Below are 20,957 nucleotides of genomic sequence, written 5' to 3'. Positions count from 1 at the left end.
TCGCTGCAGAGTATGTTGGAGCTACAAAAAACAGAGGTATATAAAAAAAATAATGGTTAATTATTGGGCAAACTGATATAGGCAGCTTTATAACCATGGTACAAAGTGACCTGATAATTTGTCTAAAGCACAAACCTGGTAGGGTGCGATTGGCAGCCAGAGACAGGACAAGCAATTACACTAAACATTCCCTCTAACCCACAGTCATGGTTCTGAGAGATTTCCTGCCACCGAAACATTTAGAATTTGTCAATTTTTCAGTTATGCACCCAGGCAGTCAGGATGTGCTCCGAAGAGAACGAAGCACTGAACCACCGCATATGTGTGAAGTAGCTGTAAATAATGTATGGACCATACCAAGAGACTGTGCTGTTAGTACCTGCCAAGATCTATCCTGCAACTGTGAAGTATAACTATCAAGCTCTGCGCCTCAAGCGTGAAGAGCAACCACAAATTATATGTGAAGACTGAAATGTAACCACCAAGTTCTATTCCTCATGACTGAACTGTGACCACGAAGTTGTGTGCCTCAAGTCTAAAGTGTAACCACTAAGGTCTGTGCCTCGACTCTGAAATGTAACTATCAAGCTCTGTGCCTCAAGTCTGCGGTGTAAACACCAAACTCTGTGCCTCGACAAAGTCAAACCACCAAGTTGTGTGCCACAAGTCTGAATTGGAACCGCTAAGATCTTTGCCTCAACTGTAAAGTGTAGCCTCCAAAACATGTGTGAAAACTGAAATGTAACCATCAAGTTCCATGCCGAAAGACTCAACTGTAACCAACAAACACTGTGCAAGTCTGAAGCACAAGCATTGAGGTCTGTGCCTCGACTCTGAAATGTAACTATCAAGCTCTGTACTTCAAGCCCAAGTGTGACTTCCTAGTTATGCGTATGCAGCCTGATCTGTAACCACCAAGCTCTATTCCTCAAGTCTGAAGTACAACCACAAGGATCAGTGCCTCAGCTCTGAAAAGTAACAAATCAAGTTCTGTGCCTCAAGACTGAATTGTAATCAAGAAAATATGCCACAAGTGTGAAGTGAAACCACTAAGGTCTGTACCTCGATTCTGAAATGTAACTATCAAGTTCCGTGGCTCAAGTCTGAAGTGTAACCACCAAGCTCTATTCCTCAAGTCTGAAGTACAACCACAAGGGTCAGTGCCTCAACTCTGAAAAGTAACAAATCAAGTGCCTCGATTCTGAAATGTAACTATCAAGTTCTGTGTCTCACGTCTGAAGCGTAACCTCCAAGTTGTGTGTGAAGCCTGAACTGTAACCAACACACTCTATTTTTCAAGTCTAAAAGTGTAAAACCCCAAACTCTGCACGTCAAATTAAAGTCCAACCACCAAGTTGTATGCCACAAGTTTGAAGTCTAACTACCAAGTTGTGTGCCACAAGTTTGAAGTCTAACTACCAAGTTGCGTGCCACAAGTTTGAAGTCTAACTACCAAGTTGCGTGCCACAAGTTTGAAGTCTAACTACCAAGTTGTGTGCCACAAGTTTGAAGTCTAACTACCAAGTTGCGTGCCACAAGTTTGAAGTCTAACTACCAAGTTGTGTGCCAAAAGTATGAATTAGGACCACCAAGAATTTTGCTTCCACTGCGAAGAGTAACCATATAGCTCCATGCCGCACTAATCACCAAATAATGGCGTAAAATATTGTAACAATACTCTACCGTAAAGCAGATTCCAGCTGAACCTTCCATGGTCTTCATCCTCGATTGGGGATCCCTGTTTAGGGTTGTAGGGAACACACCCCAATATGACCCTCTTACCCTTCCTACAAATAACATGGGCAGGAAATCAGCTCTGGAAATACAGTAGTATCCCAATCGTCAGCGCACACAGGTCGGCATCAGTCCCAGCCTGCAGGAAGGACACGACGTTCAGCCTCCTCAGCGCTTTGTCTTACGCTGCAAATCTCCATGTCACCAGCATCAATTACCTCTCCATCCATATAGGAAATTATGGAGCCGGAGAAAGGGAACGAAATGCAATTTTCTCATCCGTAGAATTTCATTTATTTGCTGTGCGCCTTGAGCTGCTGCGACAACGGTTACCAAAGATTCTAGAATTTAAAGGGGCAACTATTCAGTATAAGGAGACGTTAAACAATTCTATTCAGTAGATCTGAATCTATCCTGGTCATGTCATGGACACACAGCTGCCTTGGTCATTACAGTATAGCACAAGGCTGGGGGGAGGTGCATCACACAGATTTAAAGGGATTGTCGGCGCCATTCTTTTTTTATTGACTGTCCGGTATGGTAGCCTTCAAGTGAGTGAAGGTTTGCTGCAATACCGAAGACCATGAAAAGTCATAATCCACCACTAGAAATATCATTCATATCCGACAATGATAGATTTGAGTTTATGAAAAAAAATTAAATGTTTTGAGCAGCGAACCTCGGGGGCAGGGCCTAAGTCATAATGTTGGTAATGTAATGGTTACTAAATATACACAATGCTTCTTTAATTGCAAGTTTTAAGTGAAACCAGCCTTTAAGCATCAACTGACCCCGTGGCCATGTTCCCACGTTTCGGAAATTATGCATTATTTTGCCCATAAAATCTGCTTAATCAAAGTGGACGTGGTGTGATTTCATGAAAAATCATGTCTACTGTGCATTTACAGTTGCCATTGAACTGTGTGTGTTTTATTTTTCTTTAGGTGCATTTTTTTACTATAGGTTTGTATGTGAAGCAAAGAAAAAGCAGGTAAAAAAATGAAGTAGAACCTCAAGAAATCTACATAAAAAAAATTAAAAAAAAAGAGGAAAACGCAGGAGAAAAAAAAATGCAATAATTACCAATATTGCCTATTTTGGTGTGAATACCTGCAGTAAAATCATAAATTAGAAGAAAAAAAATGTGAAAAAGTTTTTTTCCCCACAGTGGGACATGGCCTGTATATTATATAGTGAAGCAGCCAATGGAGGCTTGATGGGTTGAACTGAAAGAAAAATATGGCTGCTTGCTTCCAAAACAGTGCCACGCCATATCATAGGTTGTGTCTGGTACTGCAACTCTGTTGAAGTGATAGGGACCAAATAGCAATACCACGCACAACCTGTTAGGAAAGTGTGGCGCTGTTTCGAGAAGAAGCCATTTTTTTTCAATCATGTACAACCCCTTTAACATTTGATTTTTTTCCTCTTGCGCTCTATTCCTACAAGCGGTCTGGTTCTAGTACATTTCACGTGCTAAATGTGATCCCACAGTCCCCGGAACGACTACCTGCTGTGAAAAGCTCATATTGCACTGCAGCTAAGTGTATTGATTAAAAGGATTCCCGGCCGATGCCAGGAGGTTTCGCATGTTATTGAATTAAATGCCTGGTAAGCCTTAACGCAATTGTTCTAATTTTTGGGTGTAGAAAACCGATCACATTTCCCAGCTTGGCACATTAGACATGAGATGAAACCAGAGAAGGTGGAAACACAGGAAGCTCCGATCAGCTGGTGGCTACAATATTCTAGGTTCTTTCCCCCCACTGTGTAATGTAATAGAAAAAAATAATCACATTAATACAAAATACAATATCAAAATACAAAAGTAAAAGAATACTAATAAAATATAATACTAATAAAATAATAAAATACTAAATCAAAATATATTAAAAACAAACATAAAAGAAGTTGTTCACTACTTGGACAACTTCTCAGACCTCTCGCTTGGCCTCCGTAAAATAATAAAGCCTACACTCCCCTCCCGTGCTGGCGCCGTTCCCACGGTGTCAGCGCTCGCTATCCCCAGGGCTCTGGTGCGGTTGTTGTGACACGTGACGCCGGGGACCAATCAGTGCTGGAATTACTGTCCCCGCCTCCTGTCGAATTGAGCAGGAAGAGGAAGTCGGACATCAGCGGCAGCCCAGACTTCCTCCTTATGTTTGATTTGTCCGAAGGCAGGGACAGTGATGCAAGTGCTGATTGGGCGCCGCCATCACATGTTATAACGACACGGACAGTCCCAGGACCGAGAGTACAGACACCGCGGAAAAGGTGCAGGAACGGGAAATGAGCACAGGCTCTATTATTTTATGGGGGGGGGGGGTCAAACATTTTAATCAAGAAGGGGTTGTCCTAGTAGTGGACAACCTCTTTAAATACAATAGTGTGAAGACACAGAATTGTATATTAATTAACCAGACGACTATTTTTTCGCATGAAAGAAAGAATAGACTTATCTATATGTTGACTTTTGAATTTGTCTTGATTTCTGGTTGGTCAAGAAAATGGATTTTTGCTCGTGTAAGTCCAATATTGACTTGTAAGGGTGGTTTCACACTTGCGTTTTTGTCTGCAGCGTTTTTTGCACAAAAAACCGCATGCGTTTTTTTCCCTATATTTAACATTGAAAACGCATGCGTTTTTTTGTACACGTTTGGTCGCGTTTTTAATCGCATGCGTTTTACTGCATGCGTTCTTTTTAAAAAATGCAACTTGTAGTAATTTTGAGGGGCGTTTTTGGGACAAAAAAAACGCATGCGTTTTCATGCGTTTTTTTGGGGGCCAAAAAATACATTGGAGTCAATGGAAACGGATGCGTTTTTTGTGCATGCGTTTGTTTACGTTAAAAACGCATGCGTTTTTATATTAAAAAAACAGAAAACACACTGATATGCCACCCCCCACCATAAAGGTGATAAAGGGATCTTAACCCTAAAGGGATCCTAACCTTAACCCTATAGGGATCCTACCCCTAACCCTAAAGGGATCCTAACCCTAACCCTACCCCTAAAGGGATCCTAACCCTAGCCCTAAAGGGATCCTAACCCTAACCCTAAAGGGATCCTAACCCTAACGGGATCCTAACCCTACCCCTAAAGGGATCCTAACACTAACCCTAAAGGGATCCTAACCCTACTCCTAACCCTACCCCTAAGGGGATTAGGGTTAGGGGTAGGGTTAGGATCCCTTTATGGTTAGGGTCCCTTTAGGGTTAGGATCCCTTTAGGGGTAGGGTTAGGATCCCTTTAGGGTTAGGGGTAGGGTTAGGATCCCTTTAGGGTTAGGGGTAGGGTTAGGATCCCTACCCCTAACCCTAGCTATTTATGTTTATAGTTTTTTTTTACTTTATTTAGATGAATGGCAGCTGTCACACATTTCTCAGCATGCGTTTAAAAAATGCAAACGCATGGAAAAACGCATGTAAATGCGCCAAAACGCCGTGTTTTTTACACCACATGCAAAAACGCATGCGTCTAAAAAACGCAGCGTTTGCATGCATTTACATGCGTTTTTTCACCATGCATTTTTTTTTAAACGCATGTGTTTTAAAACGCAAGTGTGAAACCAGCCTTAGTTGATATTTGATATAACATTGTGCTCTTATCCTTGATGACTAGCGATGTTTACTAATATGCTAATTATGCATTGTGCAGGCCAGATAATTTGTTGACTTCAAAAACAGAGGAGGAAAAACTCTGCAAATAGATTAAATAATCAAGTAATGCTACTTGATCTCTTGTCCATTCTTACCTGTTATGTAAATACTGGATTGAAGGACACTTATTAAACATAAAAGAGGTCGTGTGACTAGGAGACAGAAAAGTATTTAGAATTGAGAGTCCTCAGTGGTTGAAAGATGGTAACAAATTGCAAGCTTTCGAGACTACTCAGGTCTCTTCATCAGGCATCTACTGGCTTACACGGTACCAAGATATATAGCTTTCCTGTATCATCTATGAGACCGAGAAATTCAGCCAAGACATCAAAACATCCAAAGTATCAGAGACAGGACAGCAGCCAATACATCATGGCTCCGTCACAAGGGTCACAGATTTATTATTCTACAGGATGCCAACTTATGGGACCTTGGACCCGGTTGGAAGAATACAGATCTGCTCCATTGACCATAGTTGAACTTTGGATATGTTTGAAGAAAGCCAGGATTGGGACCTGCCGGTTACCTGGCTCCATGGAGATGTTTGGAGAAGTCAGGTTGTGACCTACCAGTCAACTGGCCTTGTATCTAAATGGACTGTCATCTTCCTACGCTTGTCGTTACCTCCTCTCTGTGTGTGTCTCACAGGTGGAGTACTGCACCCTGGAAGCCCTGAAGTAACAGTTGCCATTGTCTCCCGGTACCTACCTACACGCGACCTCCGATCCTCCCAAGACCTCCTTCTCTACTCCCCTCTCATCTCTTCTTCCCATAACCGCATCCAAGACTTCTCCCGTGCTTCCCCCATACTCTGGAACTCTCTACCCCAACACATCAGACTTGCGCCTACCATAGAAACCTTCAAAAAGAACCTGAAGACTCATCTCTTCCGACAAGCCTACAGCCTGCAGTGATCCTCAACCTACTGAACAGCCGTACAGCCAGCTCTTCCCTCTCCTAGTGTATCCTCACCCACCCCCTGCAGACTGTGAGCCCTCGCGGGCAGGGTCCTCCCTCCTTATGTACTCGTGTGCCTTGTTATCTGCTCATGTTTAATGTATTTGTCTATATTTGCCCCGTATTCACATGTAAAGCGCCATGGAATAAATGGCGCTATAAAAATGTATAATAATAATAATAATAATAATCTCGGCGGGTCGGCGGAAGGGTCAGACTCTAATGTACACCATCTTGGGGTATTTTGCTGGGACTGTTCTACATGTTATCTGCCTGTTTTGTGATCAATAAAGCATTGTTTGACCCTCACCCTGTGTTGTCAGAGTAGAGTTACGCCCACGTTAAGAGAGCGGGCATTCGGCGGGATGATCCCAGGTTCATGTGGTTTCAGCTGACGGGAAATAGAATAGTAAAAAATTTTTTTTTTTTTTTTTTTAAATAAAATGTATATAATAACAATATCAATATAAACCGGGTAACATTAATATTTATAAAATACTAATACGGATAATACTACTACTAACAAGATTGATAGGGTGCAGGGTGTTGGACACCTATTGATGTGATAACAGATGACCTATCCTAATGCTAAATCAAATAAAAATAAAGGACATCCCCTTTAAAAGAAGAACATGTCCTTTTACCAAGGGGGCATTGGTCATAGGACACTGGGGGCATCCTTAGGCGGTTTGACAAAATTACCATATGATCAACACCTACAAAAAAGACCATATCTGTGGAACAGTATGGTGGATTAAAAAGACTAAAAAATAATAAATCATACACATTACATTTTTGTAACATCCAATAATAAGAAATGCAACTCAATAAAACGTAGATATTTTAAAGTCATTTTTACTATTTTATTTGTGGAAAAAAAAAACTACAAGCAAGAGATTCATAAATAGACATTTCTAATTAAAGCGGGAAACAGAAAAAAAAATAAAAATAAAAAGTAACATAAGATAAAAAGATAAGAGGCTTCTAGGACAGCCGTGCACATGCTAGCAACAGTAATATATTAACATCTTTTTTTTTTTTTCATTTTGCTAGACAAAAAAAAAAAAAAGCAGTGTTTAATTAAAAAAAAAAAAAATTCCAAAAACATTTAAGACCTGTGAATTTCTGACCATTTCACAAAAAACCACCAATTGACACTTTTAGGCATAACGTAAAATACCGTAAAATAAAATAAATAAAAAAAGAAAGCTGAAAAAAAAAAATCCTAAATGCTTCAAAGACTGTACAGAAGTAACTGTCAAAAGCAGAATACAAGCCAAAAAGGTTTTACAAAGATCATGTTTGACATAAACAAGCATTCTATAGGACTTGCCAGGGGAAAAAGAAACAGAAAAAGAACAAAACAAACAAAAAAAAAAAAAAAAAAAACAGAATGTAACCAGCTTTACACAGTAAATAAAGGTTACGAGTTATACATAAAATTGATTGTGCATTGAAAACCTCTAAGTATCAATGCCTATAGAAACGTTGGCTCTGAAACCATGTTTGGTTACATACACGCAAAGGAAAAAAAAAAGAAGTTCATATTATACAGTCAGCAATTATTTAAATTTTCAATAATTTAAGATACAATAAGCTTAAAAAGGAAAAAAGAAATTAGTAAGGCAGGTGACAAAGTTTCACACACGGTGGGGTCAATTATTTAAAGTGCACCCATCGCCGAAGCGACAGAGGCGAGCATGACACTGTAGGATGTATATTTACTATAAATTGGTTCATTGCCCAAACTCTAAGTGAAGGAACAGGTGTTTATAATAATAAAAAAATATTCAATATTGGAGCCCCTAAAAAAAACAAAAAAAAAACGGATCCTCGGGGGTGGAGCATTACAGAAATGTCCGGCCCACCAAGAGTCTGCATTAGAAACAACAGTGGATCAATTCTACCTGGAGTGTTCCTTTAAGTGTGGAAGTTCTGAAAGCAATATTATATTGTTAGGGACTTTTAAGTGGCTCCAAGGTGATGCTTTACTTTAATGGTTATCTGTACAGACTGTTAGACAACAGGTAAACTTTAAAAAAATGTTTGGACCTAACCAAAGTGTTTTTATGATGGGGGAGGGGAAAAAAAGAAGAAAAGATAGTTGAATGTTTTACCATTTCATAATGCAACATTTTGACTTCCACAATATTAGACTGGTATTATTTGAGATACTAGAAGGGGAAAAAAAACCCAAACAATTAAACACTGTGCTCTGTGATATAGCCCTGTGCCAGCAAACCCTCCTATTGCCATATTCACCCATGAAGATGTTATTCTGTTGACAGCTATGAAACGTGTGAAGAGTGGTAGAGGTGGTGGTGGGGGAAAAAAATAATTAACTTAATTTCAAGAAGTTCAATTTCATGTTCTACATTTATATAATTTAGTAAGATATTTAGAATCTAAAACGGTTAATCCAGTTGTAAACTCTGATGGTTGGTTACATAGGGCATCATGTACAACTGTTTTCTGTCTCTGGAGGCTTGGTGACCCCCGTTGCAGAGAAGTGCGGGTTCCGGAGGAGAGACCCACATCTATCAAACATTGATGCCATAAATGTCCAAGGTGGAGATAATCCTTTAAGGGGTGTTCCACTGTGAGATAACTCGTTCATTGGCTTGTGTACATCATACAACGGTCTAGGGTTGGCGGAACTCCCCGCACCTCTTGTGTAGCCCTAGGTACAAATGGTTCTCTCTAAACTAGAATAAAAAGAACATGAACCTAAAGCATTCGTGTCCAATTTGGACATCATGTAGGTGGTGACATCGAATAACCTCCAACTCATTCATCCTGTATGATTAATGCCCATTTTCTAGGGTCGAGGAGGCCTAGGACCTAGGCCAAGAGACATTGTGGTGGTCACCAGAGGCTCATTAGTCCTATCGGCAGCCTCTAGCCCCTTTCTATAACATTTGGGGTAGGGTCACACGACAGTCTTCACCACATCACAGAAAACCGGTCACATTTTTGCAAAAGCGATTTTTCTGTATTAATAGTTACCTAAAGGAGGACATTTGGTGCCTGGGTTTCTGGATTACTTCGGTTCGATTATTCTAATCAATTTTTCTCGGATGTAGAGAGAAAAAATTAAAAAATATCTCCACCTTCTCCATTCTGTCAATCTGTGAAAAATCAGTCCGCACTGGTATGTCATCAGAGTGAAGTCCAATTTATTTTCACTGACCCATAGAATTCCATTGATCAGACATGCAGCTGAATATCGGACATCATTTTCTTTTCCGCAAGCCTCTCAGGCCTAAGAAAATAGGATATAGGTTCGAGTGCCATCGTTGACAAATAGGTCGTGTGCACAAGCTCTTAATCTAAAAACAACCCTTTTGATTTGAAGTAAATTAATTTAGTGGTCCGTTTCGACGGGTCCCAGTGCACTCAAGAACTTCCACACACAAACTAATATGAAGACATTAAAATAATTTAAAAAAATGTTTAGCACCAAGTGACCAGTAGGAAAAATGGTTTAGAATGTGCTTTAAAAAAAACAAAAACAAAAATAAGTGGAGCACAATCCACGTGGTCCAGAAGGGCTCAAATACAAGATGATGGCAAGCTTAACCTAACAGTTTTGATGGAACCAGTAAGACCATCTTGGAAGTGTCCTGGCCTTCCCTATATGGTTGATATTGAGAGAAAGCAGAATTGTTTGAAGGAGTTCAAATAAGTGTACATTTTTTTAGCAACAACATATTGACTCGCTTTTGACTAGTTTTACACCTATTCATAGAAGTAAACATATAATTTACCTCTATCTTAACCGATGGGACAAAATGTTGAAGGATTATTTATCAGCTATCAATGGTTAGCAATTCTGAGAAGGAAAACCATTGACAGTAGGGTGGCACAAGCCAATAAATTAAAGTCATCTGACAGAGGGCAACCATTTGTATAAAAAAATAATCAGAAAATACACTCAAAGGCCAAATCAACAACGATCAGTTACCAGTAAAAAAAAGTCGGACAATTATATTTGCACAATTAAGTTGAAGAAGATGGAACGAGTTTGCGCTGCACACAGTTGTTAGCAATTAAAGAAGATCCTAAACTAGGTTGTTATGGTCCCATCAAAACCTATGACCTTCATCATGGAGCAAAAGTCAAATTAACGGCAGAAAAACATGTAAAAGTTTAATACACAACACCAAGAATTCAGACTTTTACCACATCCATAAACTAATAACTTGTGTTGAGTTTTGTGATAGACTACTAATCACAACATGCAAGATGTTCCGAGAAAAGGCAAATTGTTACATTCACAAAAGTATATTTTGAGGAGTCTAAAAACACAAAAATGAAAATTTTCTGAGGACTGGTAAACAAAATCTATCCACTCAAATCCGGCACAAGCAGTTTTAGAATGCGGAGAAATAAAAACAAAGTGATTGAAATGAAAACATCTTGTATTTAATTATCATAATTTTATCTTTAGTTCCAAAAGATCCCTGTAACTCTGAAAGTAAGATGTCTCGAACATGAGTTGAGGTTTCGCAACAGCTGCAGGACATTGCCCTAGATGTTCCCAAAAAGTAATTGCTCCTCCTCAGCTTTGGTAAGGTTTCAGGAACCTCTCGTTACTATACACTAGATTTCCTATTATTGGACTATCTTGTGAGGATCTACAAACATAGAAGTTGGCTCTTCCCATGTAAAATACCACCGCAGTGGATAAGAGTCAACTTGTGACTAAGTATTGTCAAGCCATATGGTGGCTTGGCCTGAGCACAAAGCCATTGAGCATCTGGTACTAATTTTGGTAGGACAGACCACTCTTCAGATCATTTGGAAGCTATTACCGGGCACTGGTGAAATCAAGAAGATCAGAAATCTACTGGGATTGTCAATTCCCATTTCGTAACACCTCACATAGTAAATAACGACAAGGTGTCCATGATGTTTCGGCTTTAGACAAAGTCTTTGATCATCTGTGCATAAGGTTGTCCAATAACTCACTATGATTTTCAGTATAATAGACGAGAAGAGGAGAGGCAGACGTTGGATAGACTTGGGAGTTTTAGGTTTTGGGCTAAGGGAAATGGATGAATCTTTGCCGTACCAGTCAGTCAATCTTGGCATGGAAAAGATGCGGCTTTCAGGATTCAAGAGGACATTGGTAAACTAATGACTGTACCCACAAGGTCAACAACATTACAACTTTGGTAGAAAAGGGCAAGCTAGATTCTATATTAAACTTTTGGGTCACAAGATTTCTTCGTACACCAAGTTGTAAAGGTGTTTACCCAAAGTGGTTTCCATTGTTCTGAAGCATCGAATAAGGGTGACTCGATGAATTCTGTAGGTACAAGTCTAGTTTAATTCCTCAAGCTCATGGCTCAAGTCCCGCTCTACATCTAGCATAAGAGTGATCTGCACTGGTAAAAGACACTTCAAAATATCATATCAAGAGGTTTATAAAACCTACCAGAATGATGCATACAAAAATATACCTTTTGAATGTTAAAAAAGCCTTTTCTTGGTCTTCCTTCTGTTTTCGTAATCACTCAAAAAATTTTTGACATGACTTATGTTATTAGATTAGACTGGGACAAACAAAAGGCCTCAAACCTCAGTTGTACTGAAGTCATTGCATAGACAAATAATTAAAACTACAGTCTAAGGAAGATGAAAGTAATTAATAAGAAGTCAAGTTACACTTATTCATGGTGACTCTCAAAAGTCACGTCTACCGAGACAGTGGAGAAAATTGAAGGGGGGGGAGGGGGGGTGTTTACGTTATTGGGTTGTTGAAATCACGACGTCTCATCAAGGTAATTTGTAATAGTCACAAATACATAGGAAGTTTCAGTACATCTTCTAGACAAGTTACCTACACCAATAGAATAAGCAGTTTCTCAGTAGGAAAAGGATTAGGTATATGATATTCGGCATCCCAATCTGGCAATTTTGGCCATTCTAGAGAGGAAAATTTGGACTTTACCAAATATCAACTGAGAAGTGATATTTTACAATTCCAAGATAACATTTCATGAATCAAGGTTGAGCCGTGTCCCAACCGATTTAGGTCACAGGTGACCGTTCAGGATGACAATTGCGAATCCAGAAAAATCACTGACCCACCACCTGACATTACTACTAAAGGGTCTGATATGCATTGGAAAGATTGTTACGACTGATAAGCTCTGGGTTGTAGGTCCTCTAAAGACCAGATGGTATACCATGGTTACACAAGATAGGGCAAACAATTTATTGGCCTAGAAGACCGGGGAAACCTGCAGTCAATGGTAACGTTTCATCAACCCAAGTTTTGTACTCTCTTAAGATGTACTGCTGTCATTTTCTAGCCCCTTAAATCCCAACAGAGCTCCATGTACTCATCGTGTGGAGCACATCTTATTGTTCTATGAAGATGCAAAAGTGGAAACCTAAAGCTGTTTATACCGGAAAATGGGAGTCTACAAGGCTTGTCATGACCTTGGAACCACAGCCCAGGATCTTGACTGGAAAGGCCATCATCTTGTGTTACTTTATAAACTCTTTGCATACATATTTGTGAATGCTACAAGCCACCCTTCTAATCGAAGAGACTTGCATTTCCTGTTCACCACGACAAACAATTTCTAGTAAGATGACAACATGGGAAACACAAGTTGGTATAAAGGGGCTGGAACAAAGCAGAAGGTTCACACTTTTTATTTTTAATTGTCACTATCTTTTTGCACCCTCAATCCTAAACTTCTGGCACTAAAATGTCAAAACCTTCGGGCCTGTGTTTAATTCTTCACTTCACAGTGTATCAAGCACCAGTGTTTTTTTTTTTCTATGTATTGGTTTTAAATAACCATTTATTTATATATATTTATATATATTTTTATATATATTGATGTATAAAAATTGATAATATGCTGTATTATAAGAAAGGAACCAGGAGTGGGCGAAAAGGAGAAAAAAAAGCAAATAAAGGAGTTGTCAATGCAATAAATAAATTCCAAATAAAGAATAAAACAAAAAACAACAAAACAGTAGATCTGTATAAAAAGTAGATTTAGGTGCACATCCAATGACAAATGATCGCAAGGGAAATGCTATAAAATAATGGAATACGCAATTGTTAAGGGTTAATCTTGATGGTATGATGTTTTATGATAGCCAGGTTCCCAAGTGGAGCAGAATTGGTCTTGGGAGTAGCACTAATTTGGGGTCCAGGAAGAAAAAAAAAAAAAATAATAATTCAGTCAAAGGAAACGAAAAAAAATAATAATCCAGGAATAGAAAGACGAGGCAGGCGGGTGTCTGGGAATTCCTGACCGCGATTCGGAGTCTATTCTGCCCAATGTATGTGCAATATTTTTTTTTTCTGTTCTTTTCAGAAAGACTCGTCATTCACAGCGGACATGTCGCCCTTAGGGGTTGAGGAACGGGAGGAACCCTTGTCTGTGAATTCTGAGCCAGAGCCGCTCTGGTTCTGCTGTTCCGAGCCCGCGCTGGAGGTGACTGTGGAGGACGAGGTGGAAGAAGAACGAGTCTTTTCTTTAAAGTCTGTGATAATTACGGTCACGTTGCCCACCGTTACTGCAAGTTGTTGTGCAGTACTTCTGTCCACGTTCTTCAGTCTGGGCCTGAAATAAGGAGAAAAATAAAAAAATAAAGAACGACTGAATACACATTCATTAATGGAGAGTCCGTTGGCCACTAACACATGCCTGCAGGAGATCAATGGGTCAGTGTGGACCTATAGGACCCATTTCAGACAACCCTTTATAAAAGTTAGTTAAGGGGTTACCTTAGGATACAACTCATTATATAACTCTCCAACTGATGCAACTACAACTCCCATGATGCCAACAGTCAAAGGACGCGACGTCGGGGTAGGAGATGTAGTTTTAGAAAAAATGAAAAATCACAAAAACAATCATGTATTTAGTAGAAAGTGATCTGATGAGGATAAACCTTTTCTTGGCAAACCCTTCTACGGTCACGTTTAAAATTAGTTAGTGCAAAATGAAGAACAAGAAGAAGAGGAACTAAGCCAATATTTGCCAGATGGCACTATTACCACATCATACAATATATTCATAGAAAGCAACCTGCCCACAACATGATGATCAATGCACAGAACATAATGGACCCATCAGATCAAAAAGGACTGTTCATTATTACTTCACCACATAAGGGTCTTAGTACTTGGCAAAAATCATCTCATACTAGTGAGTAGGGCAAAGATGGAACAAGTCTTCTTTATAAAGGTTATTCTCATCTTGATAAAGGTGTACCATTGCAAAGTGCTTGTGAAAACTTCTAAAAATCCTCATTGTTCTCGAGAATAGAGGCTTTTTATTGTTTACTGCTCTTTGCTTAGGTTATTGGCCACCGCGGTAGTCTATCAGAAGGTGGTTGGTCTCCTAGGCATTGAGAGTAGAACTTACAAGCTCTGTGTTTTTTAGCTTGCAAGCGCTGCTCTAAAGCTGACCAGTTGATGGATGCGGTGGGCTTCAGTGCCACGGTGGTCTTCTGATGCTGCAGAGGCAAAGCTGACTCTGGTTGTAGCACGGAGTTCGAACCAGAGATGCGATCATGCCACTGGTTCGACCCGTCAGTGTCCAGGAGTGTGGGGAGCTGGGATGTAAGACTAGTGCGATTCTTAAGATTGAAAATGAGAATAACCCTTTCATAGAAGTAGTGGGCTAAAAGTGGGCTACAATATTCTTCCCAAAACCTCCATGAACATTCAATTAGATCATGGCAAGAGTCAGTAAGTCAACTATAGACACTTTCGTAGTGACTACGTTTTGTGCAGACTGGAGCAACTATGGTTGACACTGGGGGAACAGCAGTAAGCAATGTCGATACCGTGGCTAGCATTGGGGTTGGCATTTTAATATGGCTACGGTGGGATTTGGACATCTACATGGCATAGATGATGAGGCCCGGAAGTCACCATGGTTTGGTTAGCATTAAAAAAAAAATAATAATAATTAGAGCTGCTCTAGTTTTGACCAGCCTCAGAGAAGCTTAAGGACTTGATGATGGCTTCTAAATTCTAAGAATTTTTGATGTCCCAATGGGTCTTTCCGAAATAAAGTAAACTGTACCGTTCCTCAAACTCACCTTGAAGTGTGGTTAAAGTTACTGATCTTTGTTGCATTTGCGGACTGAATACTGTTCATTTCATGTTCAGGGTTTCGGTGTATATCCGGCTTTGGTCTGTGGAGACACAACCAACATTATGGTGCAATTAGAACTGGTTAATACATGCAATTGTGTAAGAACATAAGTTTGGTTAACGCAGGTGGTGTTGTGGAGAACCGATGGCAGCTGCCATCATGTATTCCATCATCACTAAAAAAGTGAGAAGTGTGGAAGGTCCACTCACTTGTCTTAACGGTGCACCATGCATAGTCAACTTTGTTAAAACATTCACATAGAAAGAAGTAAGCAGAAAAAGTGAACCCTAATCCAAAAAAAAATCCCCAAAATTTGACTTTTACAAACCCTTAAGTTAAGAATAATAGGGAAAGTTCCAACCTCAAACGTCGTTTTAGATTTCCAAAACTTCATATACTACAAGGAGAAAGGCGGCAAAATAATTTGGATATCCCTTCGATTGCAATGGGATAGAAAAGGCTTAAAGGGAACCTGTCACCCCGAAAATCACGGGTGAGGTAATCCCACCGGCATCAGGGGCTTATCTGCAGCATTCTGTAATGCTGTAGATAAGCCCCCGATGTTACCTGAAAAAGGAGAAAAAGACGTTAGATTACACTCACCCAGGGGCGGTCCCGCTGCTGGTCAGGTCGGATGGGCGTCTCCGGTCCGCTGCGGCGCCTCCTATCTTCTTTCCATGACGTCCTCTTCTGATCTTCATCCACGGCTCCGGCGCAGGCGTACTTTGCTCTGCCCTCTTAAGGGCAGAGGATAGTACTGCAGTGCGCAGGTGCCGGAAAGATCAGAGGCCCGGCGCCTGCGCACTGCAGTACTTTGTCTGCCCTCAACAGGGCAGAGCAAAGTACGCCTGCGCCGGAGCCGTGGCTGAAGATCAGAAGAGGACGTCTTGTAATGAAGATGGGAGGTGCCGCAGCGGACCAGAGACGCCCATCCGACCTGACCAGCAGCGGGACCGCCCCTGGGTGAGTATAATCTAACGTCTTTTTCTCCTTTTTCAGGTAACATCGGGGGCTTATCTACAGCATTACAGAATGCTGTAGATAAGCCCCTGATGCCGGTGGGATTACCTCACCCGCGATTTTTGGGGTGACAGGTTCCCTTTAAAAAGAAGCTCTGAGGAACCCCCTTTTCTATAAGATTAGCTGATGGTGATCTCCTGAATGAATGAATGAATGAATGAATGAATGAATGACGTTCCTTCATGAACTTAGAAAGCCAAAAATTTTTCTTTTCACATAAATGTAAAATAATAAAAAAAAAAAATGGGTTCTCTCATCAAAGTCCCCAATTAAAATGAATCTAGACTACCAGCACTGTCGGCAAAAAAAGTTCATTTTTGTCAGGACGGAGCTTCTGCCAGCCCGATAATTTGGAAATTAAATATTACATGCCAGCCAATAATATGTTCCATATAATACAAGAATAATCAAGCGAGTCACAGCGAGAGCCATCTATAAAGCAGATTTCCATTTTGCGGATTCTTTTCTATCCCTTTTATAGAGCTTATGGGACAGAGGTTAACCATGAAATAATTTATTTAAAGAGAGTAAACATATTTTTAGTAATGTTGTGCCGCACGCAGAGTCATGACACTTTGCAAACAATTTTAGTTAGGGGATTTGTCCTCATTCCTGTAAAAAAAAACAAAAAAAAACATGCAAGTTGCTTCCAAACCCTAGCTTTTCCCTGGCAGCATAGATATCAGAATAGTCTCAAATTTGGATAACATCGGATGGTCGTGAAAGGCTCAGCATGTGTCGTCCTCATCTGAGCAATGTCCCAGGGCGTTTCATAAAACTGCTGGATACAATGATTAAAACATTAGAAGAGGTCTGTCATTTTTACTGTAAGTATACGATAAAATAGTCCAGAAAATCACATTGTATGATTTTTACGTAACAAATTTGCATTTTATTGCAGGAAATAAGTATTTGATACAATAAAAAAAACAGAACTTAATATTTGGTACAGAAACCTTTGTTTGCAATCACAGAGGTCAGACGTTTCCTGTAAGTCATGACCAAGTTTGCACACACTGCAGCAGGGATTTTGGCCCCCTCCTTCATACAGATCTTCTCCAGATCTTCTAGGTTATGGGGCTGTCACTGCGAAACGGAGTTTCAGCTCCCTCCAAAGATTTTCTATTGGGTTCAGGTCTGGAGACTGGTTAGGCCACTCCAGGACCTTGAAATGCTTGTTATGGAGCCACTCCTTAGTTGCCCTGGCTGTGTGTTTGGAGTCCTTGTAATGCTGGAAGACCCAGCCACGGACCCATCTTCAATGCTCTTACTAAGGGAAGGATGTTGTTGACAATCTCACGATACATGACCCCATCCATCCTCCCATCCATCCTCCCTTCAATAAGGTGCAGTCACCCTGTCCCCATTTCAGAAAAGCACCCCCAAAGTATGATGTTTCCCCCACCATGCTTCACTGGTGGGATGATGTTCTTGGGGTTGCACTCGTCCTTTTTCCTCCAAATACTGCGAGTGGAGTTGATAAAAAAAAAAATTCTATTTTGGTCTCATGCGACCACATGACCTTCTCCCATGCCTCCTCTGGATCATCCAGATGGTCAATGGTGACATACAAATGGGCCTGGACATGGGCTGGGTGAGCAGGGGGACCTCGTGTGCCCTGCAGGATGCTAATCCATGACAGCATAGTGTGTTACTAATCAGGGCTGTGGAGTCGGTAAGCCACAGTTGCGACTCCGACTCCTGGATCTTATCAGGTCCCGACTCAGACTCCGGCTCCGACTCCGACATAAAAGGCCAATTTGTAACAATAAATTTACTGTTGTAAAATATTAACATCATGATTATTCAGTTTCTCACCATCATATAAGTAATCAGACCACTTGGTAATACGGTTATTCTTCATGTACTCACAGTTAACTGATGCAAAGTTTGTTGAAAGGATAATACTTCTTACAGTCTTACTCTTCTGAGTAGCAGCTGTGAGATGCTTGGAAGACGCACACCTAGTAAACATCTAGTCTAGAGGAGGAGCTTTACTACTAAGAATTTGCAACACATTTTCACTTTCAGTTTCATACATATGAAGTATAAGATTAGATAAGGGCAGTGGAGAACAGTGACACACAATAGGTAATAAATGTCTGCTTATCACTGTTGTTCATAGTTTGATAGAACATATATATTTGAGAAACATTTATAAAATTCATATGAAAGTTCAATTATGAAATATGAATACATTTTTTTTTTAAAGCTGGAGTCGGAGTCGGTACATTTCTACCGACTCCGACCAAAACTAACTCTGACTCCGACTCCACAGCCCTGTTACTAATGGTAATGTTTGAGGCTGTGGTTCCAGCTCTCTTGAGGTCATTGACCAGGTCATCCCATGTAGTTCTGGGCTGATTCCTGACCTTTCTCAATCATCCTTACCCCACGAAGCGAGATCTTCAATGGAGCACCAGACCGAGGAAGATTAGCAGTCATCATGTGTTTCTTTCATTTTCTAATAATTGTGCCAACAGTTGTTGACTTCTCACCAAGCTGATTGGCTATTGTCCTGTAGCCCATCCCTGCCCTGTGCAGGTCTATAACTTTGTCCCTGGTGTCCTTAGACAGCTCTTTGGTCTTGACCATGGTGGAGAGGTTGGAGTGTGATTGAGTGTGTGAACAGGTGTCTTTTATACAGGTAACGAGTTCAAACAAGTGCAATTAATACAAGTAATGAGTGCAGAGTAGGAAGGCTTCTGAATTCTGAAAGAAAACTAACAGGTCTGTGAGAGCCGGAATTGTCACTGGTTGGCCCTCATCATTTCCCGCCTTGACTACTGCAACATCCTTTTCTGTGGCCTCCCTGCTAACACCCTTGCACCTCTCCAGTCCATCCTTAACTCTCCTGCCCGACTAATTCATCTCTCTCCTCGCTACTCCTCCGCTTCCCCCCTCTGCAAATCTCTTCACTGGCTCCCATTTTCTCAGCGTATCCAGTTCAAATTAATAATGATGTACAAAGTCATCCATAACCTGTCTCCTCCATATATCTCTGAACTAATCTCCCGATATCTTCCCTCACATAAACTCCGGTCCTCCCAAGACCTCCTTCTCTCCTCCACACTTATTCGCTCCTCACCCAACCACCTCCAAGACTTCTCCCGAATATCCCCCATCCTCTGGAATTCTGTGCCCCAACACGTCCGACTATCAACCACATTCAGATCCTTCAGACGAAACCTGAAAACCCACCTCTTCAAGAAAACTTACAGCCTGCACTTACCCCGCTGCCTCCTCACCACCACTGGAGGTACCTCCTCTCCAACACCGGAGCTGCCGCAACCCCCCAACCTATTGTCTCCTTCCCCACCATCCTGTAGAATGTAAGCCCGCAAGGGCAGGGTCCTCGCCCCTCTGTACCAGTCAGTAATTGTTAGTTTGCTTACTGTAAGTGATATCTGTAACTTATATGTAACCCATTCTCATGTACAGCACCATGGAATCAATGGTGCTATATATGTATCTTTTATAACATTTAATAAATAAGAAATAATATGTATACACGCATCATCCCCTTTATGAAATGTGTGCCCTCTCCGTAACCGTACAAGCAGTTCATGTACTTTAAGCACGTTCAGGCCTTGGTTACTTTCGATAAATCTTGAAAATCCCAGACAAATCCCTTCAAGGGTCTTTTTTTACTATATATCGTTCCCTGTACTCCAACTACTAATAATCCCAATTAGGCCTTCTCTCAATAACAATTTTTCCAGCGATGCCTCTCGGGCCTGTGAAATGGGATTTAAAAAAAACAAAAAAACAACACATGAACTGAGCCAAGTGCAATCTCCGAACACACAAAGGAATCCTTTACGTCAACATACGCGCATCTTGTGGCCCACGTATCCCAGAATTCCCCTCGCGCCTGTGTTTTGGAATGTAAATTAGCTATTGAAACCGTGGCAACAAATACACGGCCTCCCAATATAAAGTAATTATGGGCTCTTCAGCCCCAAATGTGAGCGTTTCTCACATGCGAGAGCAAACAATGAGGCACTTTTATTCCCGAACAATAAGGGTTTTCACTCCCAGTCTTGGTTCCTACAGCTGCCGGGCCCGCCATGTTTACAATGACACAATTTACACTTATAGAGAACTGAAGGTTTGTTGTCAGTGATGGAAGCGGGGGGGGGGCCCCGTTTTTTTTTTCCCTCTGTTCCCTGCCCTCCATTTGATAATAAAGGCTTCTAAATAAACCGGGCCCAGGATTCAGACGATCGACATCTTGGGACTAAGGAGAAAATTATAGAGTCGCAATTCTTAGGGTTACTGAACCGTGTAATGCGCACACACGCTTTCTGGTCTAGGCCCGGCCTCGAGTACGTGACATAATAAGAGGCCGCTCTGTGGGAGGCTTTCTCCTGCGGATAAGGCAATCCTCGTTATTCCCAGCCCCTCAGTCCTGCCAGATTTAGGTCCAGCTTACCTCAGAGAAACCA

At 40.9% G+C, this 20,957-nt stretch overlaps 1 protein-coding gene across 1 annotated transcript in view; it reads right to left on the bottom strand.

The window, feature by feature from the left end:
- Positions 1 to 13,352: 13,352 nt before the first annotated feature.
- RYBP (RING1 and YY1 binding protein) overlaps positions 13,353 to 20,957 on the bottom strand; it is a 63,832-nt gene continuing 56,227 nt past the window's right edge. Inside the window, exons 4-5 of the mRNA XM_069736476.1 lie at positions 15,434 to 15,529; positions 13,353 to 13,944 (exon numbers count right to left, since the gene is read on the bottom strand). Of these exons, the coding sequence (XP_069592577.1) occupies positions 13,692 to 13,944; positions 15,434 to 15,529 (349 nt within the window). The 3' untranslated portion in view covers positions 13,353 to 13,691. The remainder of the gene's footprint in view (positions 13,945 to 15,433; positions 15,530 to 20,957) is intronic.

Source organism: Ranitomeya imitator, chromosome 8 (assembly GCF_032444005.1).
Source record: "Ranitomeya imitator isolate aRanImi1 chromosome 8, aRanImi1.pri, whole genome shotgun sequence".
Lineage (NCBI taxonomy): Eukaryota > Metazoa > Chordata > Amphibia > Anura > Dendrobatidae > Ranitomeya > Ranitomeya imitator.
Note: the sequence above shows the minus strand (reverse complement) of the source record. Positions and strands in the feature narration are given on the sequence as shown.